The sequence below is a fragment of the Notolabrus celidotus genome, unplaced genomic scaffold (assembly GCF_009762535.1).
Source record: "Notolabrus celidotus isolate fNotCel1 unplaced genomic scaffold, fNotCel1.pri scaffold_172_arrow_ctg1, whole genome shotgun sequence".
In the NCBI taxonomy this organism is placed as follows: Eukaryota; Metazoa; Chordata; class Actinopteri; order Labriformes; family Labridae; genus Notolabrus; species Notolabrus celidotus.
In genome coordinates this window covers 123,647-132,808 of record NW_023260037.1, presented here as the reverse complement: position 1 = coordinate 132,808, position 9,162 = coordinate 123,647, and the positions used below count along the sequence as shown (strand labels likewise).

Here is a 9,162-nt window from a genome sequence, read left to right as displayed (position 1 = left end):
AGGGCGGAGTGGAGGTTAAAGGAACCTTAGAAAAACTGGAATCCTTTGATTCTTTGAAACTCACCTCCTCATCCACTCCATCCTGGTCTGACCTCTGCTCCGACGTCCTATCGGCTGCAATCACCATCGCCTGGACAACCAATGACAACGCTCGATTCATCAACAATACGTTCATGCATGTTGTTGCCAACGTCCAGTTTCAGATGCTTATTGTTGAGTCCTGGGTCTTCTTGTTTTATCTAGTGGCTGTCTGTCTTTATGTTGCCATGTATCTTATATATGTGTAGCTATGTGGATATACATATATACTATTATATATGCATTAAATATTATATATGTATATAAATCAATATAATAAACATATATATTAAATATATTTTTCAACAAACACAAGCAATAAATCAGTCTGTATTATAATGAACACCATCAGGTTGAATTGTTCTTTTAGGTTAATGTTAAGAGTTAAAGTTAATATGAAAGACGGTTTATTGATCTACTTTAATGACAGCTGTAAACTTCCTGAATACTTTGACTTGAGGTCTTGTGAGCGTCAGTGTGGTGATAACATGAGTCAGTCATTAATCACTGATACATTGAAGCAGTGGTCGCTGGTGTTTCAGCAGCTATCATGCGGGGCTTTGTGGTAGAGATGTTAATATTTAATGGAGTATTGATTCATTTATTAAGAACTTACTGGCACACGTTTTGATTTTCTCTCCCGTGGATCAAACATGATGTGGTCTCATATTTGGTTCAGGTCTCAGGGAGGCGTTTGAAGTTTAAAGCATGCTTCAGAATCAGCTGACTGAAGGTGTTGCTCACAGCAGAGACGCTCAGCTGGGGGCTTCGTCTGAGTGACGGGTCTCCACGAGAGCTTTCTTTCTCCGCCCCCGGACTGACTCTGACCCGGTCTCGCTCCCGGCTGAGACCTGACCGCGTTCACAGGATTATTTCTCTCACTAAGAACCAGTAGACAGAAAACTGGACTCTGTAAGTCTGAAACATGTTTCTGTTCAGTTCCCTTGTTGAAGTCTGAGCCTTCACTTTATGACGGTCTGTCTGCAGAGATTATGAGCCTGCTCCACGCGATGATATTCAGAGTGTTTAACATTTTAAACACCTCAATACGATCCGTAGATATTTAATACTGTCAGTTATAAACACGTGTCGTGAAGGAACATTTGATTCAAGGGAAAAAACGCATTGTGCATTCTTCTTGACAGAAAACGTTTTCATGTTTTTCAATAATTAAATCGATATTTGATCGTTAACATTTCCAAAGATCAATCACAGAGAACACTGAACGTCCCTGCTTGGTGGAGTTCTTTAAGTGTTGATGAAGGTGTGTCACCTCGTGAGGTAGAAGCAGTAGTGAGGCAGCTTCTGTCAGCCTGAGGCCATCATACCACAGGTTAAAGGTCAGCTTCTGTTAGCCTGAGGCCATCATACCACAGGTTAAAGGTCAGCTTCTGTCAGCCTGAGGCCATCATACCACAGGTTAAAGGTCAGCTTCTGTTAGCCTGAGGCCATCATACCACAGGTTAAAGGTCAGCTTCTGTCAGCCTGAGGCCATCATACCACAGGTTAAAGGTCAGCTTCTGTTAGCCTGAGGCCATCATACCACAGGTTAAAGGTCAGCTTCTGTTAGCCTGAGGCCATCATACCACAGGTTAAAGGTCAGCTTCTGTCAGCCTGAGGCCATCATACCACAGGTTAAAGGTCAGCTCCTGTCAGCCTGAGGCCATCATACCACAGGTTAAAGGTCAGCTTCTGTTTGACTTCTCTCCTGCGCCGCTCAGTCTTTGCGGTTTGAGTATCTGGTTTGATAAAGTTTGTGAGCCTCATGGTCCCCTCACCTTCTCCAGGTACTGGTCAATGTTGTCGTGGGTGATTGACGGGTCGGTGATGAAGTCAAACAGCTCTCTAACCGTCATCACGGCAACGCCGCGCTTCACAAAGAACTCTGGGGAAAAAAAGTGTGGTTTATTTTAAAGGTTAGGCAGCAAAGGATTCTGGGACAGAAGATGTAAGTTTGTTTCTAAACGATCACACGTGTTGTTAGCGTGTTGTTAGCATGTTGTTAGCGTGTTGTTAGCGTGTTGTTGGCGTTTTGTTGGCGTTTTGTTGGCCTGTTGTTGGCATGTTGTTGGCATGTTGTTAGCTTGTTGTTAGCATGTTGTTAGCATGTTATTAGCGCGCTGTTAGCGCGTTGTTAGCGCGTTGTTAGCGCGTTGTTGGCGTTTTGTTGGCGTGTTGTTGGCATGTTGTTAGCATGTTGTTAGCGTGTTGTTAGCGTGTTAGTGTGTTGTTGGCGTTTTGTTGGCGTTTTGTTGGCGTGTTGTTAGCATGTTGTTAGCTTGTTGTTAGCATGTTGTTAGCATGTTGTTAGCGCGTTGTTGGCGTTTTGTTGGCGTGTTGTTGGCATGTTGTTAGCATGTTGTTAGCATGTTGTTAGCGTGTTGGCGTGTTGTTGGCGTGTTGGCGTGTTGGCGTGTTGTTGCCGTGTTGTTGGCGTGTTGTTAGCTTGTTGTTGGCTTGTGGTTGGCGTGTTGTTAGCTTGTTGTTGGCGTGTTGTTAGCTTGTTGTTGGCGTGTTGTTAGCTTGTTGTTGGCGTGTTGTTGGCGTGTTGTTAGCTTGTTGTTGGCGTGTTGTTAGCTTGTTGTTAGCTTGTGGTTGGCGTGTTGTTAGCGTGTTGTTAGCTTGTTGTTGGCGTGTTGTTAGCTTGTTGTTGGCGTGTTGTTAGCTTGTTGTTGGCTTGTGGTTGGCGTGTTGTTAGCTTGTTGTTGGCGTGTTGTTAGCTTGTTGTTAGCTTGTGGTTGGCGTGTTGTTAGCTTGTTGTTGGCGTGTTGTTAGCTTGTTGTTGGCGTGTTGTTAGCTTGTTGTTGGCGTGTTGTTAGCTTGTTGTTGGCGTGTTGTTAGCGTGTTTTTTGCGTGTTCTTTAAGCACCGTTGACGTTGCTGCAGTCCTTCCTGAGGAACTCCAGGGCGTGAGGATGATCGTGTTCCACTGACTGTGAAACATCGATGATGTAAGCATCGCCATTGTGATACCTGTAAACAGGAGGAGAGATTACTCTCCTCACAGACTTTTATTTTGAAGGTTATGTGTGTAGTGGGCATTTCCTGTCAGGGGGCGTGGCCTCTTACAGCATGTTGAACTCGCTGAGGTCTGCGTGGACGAGTCGAGCCTCCTGGAACATCTTCCTCATGTTCTGGAGAACCTGCAGGTAGAGCTCACGGGCCTTCGAGTCCGACAGCGAGGCGTTCTTCAGAAGGGGGGCAGGCCTGACCAATCACACCCAGAGACACAGATCAGACAGGGACCAGGGAACAACCAGCAACCCATACAGAACCAGACAAGATACCATCAGAGCGGTTCTCACATGTTCTCTTTTCCAATGAAGCTCATCAACAGAACATGGCTCCGAAGAAGAAGAGGTTCTGGACTTGGGATTCCTGCCATCTGCAACCTGAAACACAAGGATCTGTGAGGTTCTACAGGATCCTAAAGAACCAACATCAGGTTCTACAGGATCCTAAAGAACCAACCTCAGGTTCTACAGGATCCTAAAGAACCAACATCAGGTTCTACAGGATCCTAAAAAACCAACATCAGGTTCTACAGGATCCTAAAGAACCAACCTCAGGTTCTACAGGATCCTAAAGAACCAACATCAGGTTCTACAGGATCCTAAAGAACCAACCTCAGGTTCTACAGGATCCTAAAAAACCAACATCAGGTTCTACAGGATACTAAAAAACCAACATCAGGTTCTACAGGATCCTAAAAAACCAACATCAGGTTCTACAGGATCCTAAAAAACCAACCTCAGGTTCTACAGGATCCTAAAAAACCAACCTCAGGTTCTACAGGATGCTAAAGAACCAACATCAGGTTCTACAGGATACTAAAAAACCAACATCAGGTTCTACAGGATCCTAAAAAACCAACATCAGGTTCTACAGGATCCTAAAGAACCAACATCAGGTTCTACAGGATCCTAAAGAACCAACCTCAGGTTCTACAGGATCCCAAAGAACCAACATCAGGTTCTACAGGATCCTAAAGAACCAACTTCAGGTTCTACAGGGTCCCAAAGAACCAACATCAGGTTCTACAGGATCCCAAAGAACCAACTTCAGGTTCTACAGGATCCTAAAGAACCAACTTCAGGTTCTACAGGATCCTAAAGAACCAACATCAGGTTCTACATGATCCCAAAGAACCAACATCAGGTTCTACAGGATCCTAAAGAACCAACATCAGGTTCTACAGGTTTCCATAGAGCCTACCTGTCAACCAGAACAGTCAGATTCTACTCTGTTCTATGTAAGACCCTATCGGACTGGACCAGGTTCTCTGGGGAAGTTAGGTCACTTTCACTGAGTCCATCCTTTCAGACAGAACCAAGGAGAACTTCACCTGAGCGCCAGACCAGATGTATTTGGGTCTAACCATCAATCCAGATCAGCTTCTCACCATCAGTCGCATGAAGTTCTACTGGGTTCTATCTATTTTACAAAGTGGTTCTGTGAGTCAGAGAGCAGGTTCTGACCTGATGAGGTTCCTCATCTCCTTCTCGGCCCAGGTTCGGACCATCTTCCTGGGGTTCCCTTTACAGTAACCATGACGGAACCTGTAGAGAACCAAGAAGAAATCAGTACAGTCTCCATGACGATGATCAATCCATGACCCTCTGATGGTTACTGATCAGAGTGAAGCGTCATCAAGAGCTAACATGTTAGCTAACCCAAGCTAAAATGTTAGCTTAGGTAAGCAGTTATGTTAGCTAACCCAAGCTAACATGTTAGCTTAGATGAGCAGACATGTAAGCTAACCCATGCTAACATGTTAGCTAAATGCAGTAAACTAGCTAAGGTTGCTCACCTGAACTCCCCGCTGACGTATTTGTCTCGGTCTTTGAAGAGCAGGATGGAGGTTTTATAAATCTTTATGGCTCGACTCTCACCTGCTGACGTGCTGCTGTGATACACGTTAGCCTGCAAAGTACAAACACAAACATCAACAACAACAACAACAACAACAACAACATTCAACTGTAAACAAAATAACAACATTTAACTATCAACAAAGAAAACAGCTACTAAGAGAACAAAAACAAAAACAACAATCAACGACACAATATTTAAAAAAGGAAAAAAAAAAGCAACTCCTACAACATGTTTACAAACCTGACAACAAGTAAACAATAACTCCTACAACATGTTTACAAACCTGACAACAAGTAAACAACTCCTACAACATGTTTACAAACCTGACAACAAGTAAACAAAAACTCCTACAGCATGTTTACAAACCTGACAACAAGTAAACAATAACTCCTACAACATGTTTACAAACCTGACAACAAGTAAACAATAACTCCTACAACATGTTTACAAACCTGACAACAAGTAAACAATAACTCCTACAACATGTTTACAAACCTGACAACAAGTAAACAACAACTCCTACAACATGTTTACAAACCTGACAACAAGTAAACAATAACTCCTACAACATGTTTACAAACCTGACAACAAGTAAACAACAACTCCTACAACATGTTTACAAACCTGACAACAAGTAAACAACTCCTACAACATGTTTACAAACCTGACAACAAGTAAACAACAACTCCTACAACATGTTTACAAACCTGACAACAAGTAAACAATAACTCCTACAACATGTTTACAAACCTGACAACAAGTAAACAATAACTCCTACAACATGTTTACAAACCTGACAACAAGTAAACAATAACTCCTACAACATGTTTACAAACCTGACAACAAGTAAACAACAACTCCTACAACATGTTTACAAACCTGACAACAAGTAAACAATAACTCCTACAACATGTTTACAAACCTGACAACAAGTAAACAACAACTCCTACAACATGTTTACAAACCTGACAACAAGTAAACAACAACTCCTACAACATGTTTACAAACCTGACAACAAGTAAACAACAACTCCTACAACATGTTTACAAACCTGACAACAAGTAAACAATAACTCCTACAACATGTTTACAAACCTGACAACAAGTAAGCAACTCCTACAACATGTTTACAAACCTGACAACAAGTAAACAATAACTCCTACAACATGTTTACAAACCTGACAACAAGTGAGCAACTCCTACAACATGTTTACAAACCTGACAACAAGTAAACAATAACTCCTACAACATGTTTACAAACCTGACAACAAGTAAACAATAACTCCTACAACATGTTTACAAACCTGACAACAAGTAAACAACTCCTACAACATGTTTACAAACCTGACAACAAGTAAACAACTCCTACAACATGTTTACAAACCTGACAACAAGTAAACAACAACTCCTACAACATGTTTACAAACCTGACAACAAGTAAACAATAACTCCTACAACATGTTTACAAACCTGACAACAAGTAAACAACAACTCCTACAACATGTTTACAAACCTGACAACAAGTAAACAATAACTCCTACAACATGTTTACAAACCTGACAACAAGTAAACAATAACTCCTACAACATGTTTACAAACCTGACAACAAGTAAACAATAACTCCTACAACATGTTTACAAACCTGACAACAAGTAAACAACAACTCCTACAACATGTTTACAAACCTGACAACAAGTAAACAATACCTCCTACAACATGTTTACAAACCTGACAACAAGTAAACAATAACTCCTACAACATGTTTACAAACCTGGTTGTGTGTTGTTGTGTTGATGGTTGTGTGTTGTTGTGTTGATGGTTGTGTGTTGTTGTGTTGATGGTTGTGTGTTGTTGTGTTGATGGTTGTGTGTTGTTGTGTTGATGGTTGTGTGTTGTTGTGTTGATGGTTGTGTTGATGGTTGTGTTGATGGTTGTGTGTTGTTGTGTTGATGGTTGTGTTGATGGTTGCTGACCTCCTTCCCGGTGCTGATGCAGCCGTTGATCTCGCTGATGATTCCTCTACTCAGCATCTTAAACAGAATCATTCGAGTCCGCGGATCCAAAACCTGCAGAAGAAGAAACACCATCACATGATTCACTTACAGGATCAAGGACTAACCAGTAACACGGGTCACATGATTCACTTACAGGATCAAGGACTAACCAGTAACACGGGTCACATGATTCACTTACAGGATCAAGGACTAACCAGTAACACGGGTCACATGATTCTCTTACAGGATCAAGGACTAACCAGTAACACGGGTCACATGATTCACTTACAGGATCAAGGACTAACCAGTAACACGGGTCACATGATTCTCTTACAGGATCAAGGACTAACCAGTAACACGGGTCACATGATTCTCTTACAGGATCAAGGACTAACCAGAAACACGGGTCACATGATTCTCTTACAGGATCAAGGACTAACCAGTAACACGGGTCACATGATTCACTTACAGGATCAAGGACTAACCAGTAACACGGGTCACATGATTCACTTACAGGATCAAGGACTAACCAGTAACACGGGTCACATGATTCACTTACAGGATCAAGGACTAACCAGAAACACGGGTCACATGATTCACTTACAGGATCAAGGACTAACCAGAAACACGGGTCACATGATTCACTTACAGGATCAAGGACTAACCAGTAACACGGGTCACATGATTCACTTACAGGATCAAGGACTAACCAGTAACACGGGTCACATGATTCACTTACAGGATCAAGGACTAACCAGTAACACGGGTCACATGATTCACTTACAGGATCAAGGACTGTGATTGATCAGACTGTCTTTACTGTTTACTTCCCGACAGGCCCCTTCAAAATAAAAGTCTGAATGCTCACCTGTTCCACTGTGGCACGATCTGATTTGTCCTTTACTCTGTACCTGCAGACGACAGCCAATCAGAGCGTCAAAAACACGTCACATGACCTGCTGAATCACCAATCTGAGTCCAGACTTACGTGTGAGAGTCTCTCTGTTTCTGCATCGACGTCACTTTATTGATCACTGAGTCAGCAAAGTTCAGCTTATCTGAAACACACACACACAGACACACACACAGACACACACACAGACAGACACACACACACACACACACACACACACACACACATATAGACACACACACACACACACAGAAACACACACACACAATCAGTAAAAGTTGGTATTAATTTAGCCTGTCCTGGTGCGTGTGTGTCTATGTGTGTGCGTGAGTGCGTGTGTGCGTGCCTGCGTGCCTGCGTGCGTGCGTGTGTGCGTGCGTGCCTGCGTGTGTGCCTGCGTGCGTGCCTGTGTGCGTGCCTGTGTGCGTGCGTGCCTGTGTGCGTGCCTGTGTGTGTGCGTGCGTGCCTGCGTGCGTGCGTGCATGCGTTCCTGCGTGCGTGCCTGCGTGCGTGCGTGCATGCGTTCCTGCGTGCGTGCCTGTGTGCCTGCGTGCGTGCCTGCGTGCGTGCCTGCGTGCGTGCATGCGTGCGTGCGTGCCTGCGTGTGTGTGTTACCCAGGTTGATCTTGTGTTCGTATTTCCTCAGAGCTTTGTCAGACGGCGTGGACGGCAGCGTCTTATTGGATGGGTTCTGTCTGTTGGCCTGACCAATGAGAGCAAAGGAGATCAGTCAGGTGAGGGGTCAGCCAGGGTCACATGACCAGGTGATCACCTGACCCCGTGTTCAGTCTCACCTGAGCGCTCGTCCTCAGGTATCTTTTAGTCAGATCTCCGCCTGCTGAACGCCACACCCACTCTTCATCATCATCATAATCATCGTCTTCCTCTTCCTCCTCTTCCTCCTCCTCCAGCTCCGAGGTAGGCCTCATGGTGACATCAGTCTGACCCTGCACAGCCGACAGCTGTGATTGGCCGCTGCAGAATGAAACAAAACAAGACAAGACATGGCCGCCGCCGCTGTTTATCTGTAAACAAACACCGCCATCGATTTTAACAAACAACATCAAACAGAGGAGGTCACATGACGATCATTACCCCTAACCTGTTATTGTTTAACTGTTATTGTTTCCCTGTTTGTTTAACTGTTTGTTTAACTGTTATTGTTTACCTGTTTGTTTACCTGTTATTGTTTCCCTGTTATTGTTTCCCTGTTTGTTTACCTGTTTGTTCACCTGTTATTGTTTCCCTGTTTGTTTACCTGTTATTGTTTACCTGCTGCCTGTCTCTCACTTTAACTCTTCCTG

The 9,162-nt window shown here is 43.5% G+C and overlaps 1 protein-coding gene across 1 annotated transcript in view; it reads right to left on the bottom strand.

The window, feature by feature from the left end:
* riok1 (RIO kinase 1 (yeast)) overlaps positions 1–9,162 on the bottom strand; it is a 12,830-nt gene that overhangs the window by 2,738 nt on the left and 930 nt on the right. The window contains exons 2-13 of the mRNA XM_034678550.1: positions 8,653–8,833; positions 8,474–8,561; positions 7,934–8,003; positions 7,814–7,856; positions 6,925–7,017; positions 4,888–5,000; positions 4,556–4,636; positions 3,383–3,469; positions 3,147–3,284; positions 2,947–3,050; positions 1,857–1,963; positions 26–130 (exon numbers count right to left, since the gene is read on the bottom strand). Coding sequence (XP_034534441.1) covers positions 26–130; positions 1,857–1,963; positions 2,947–3,050; positions 3,147–3,284; positions 3,383–3,469; positions 4,556–4,636; positions 4,888–5,000; positions 6,925–7,017; positions 7,814–7,856; positions 7,934–8,003; positions 8,474–8,561; positions 8,653–8,833 — 1,210 coding nt within the window. The remainder of the gene's footprint in view (positions 1–25; positions 131–1,856; positions 1,964–2,946; positions 3,051–3,146; positions 3,285–3,382; positions 3,470–4,555; positions 4,637–4,887; positions 5,001–6,924; positions 7,018–7,813; positions 7,857–7,933; positions 8,004–8,473; positions 8,562–8,652; positions 8,834–9,162) is intronic.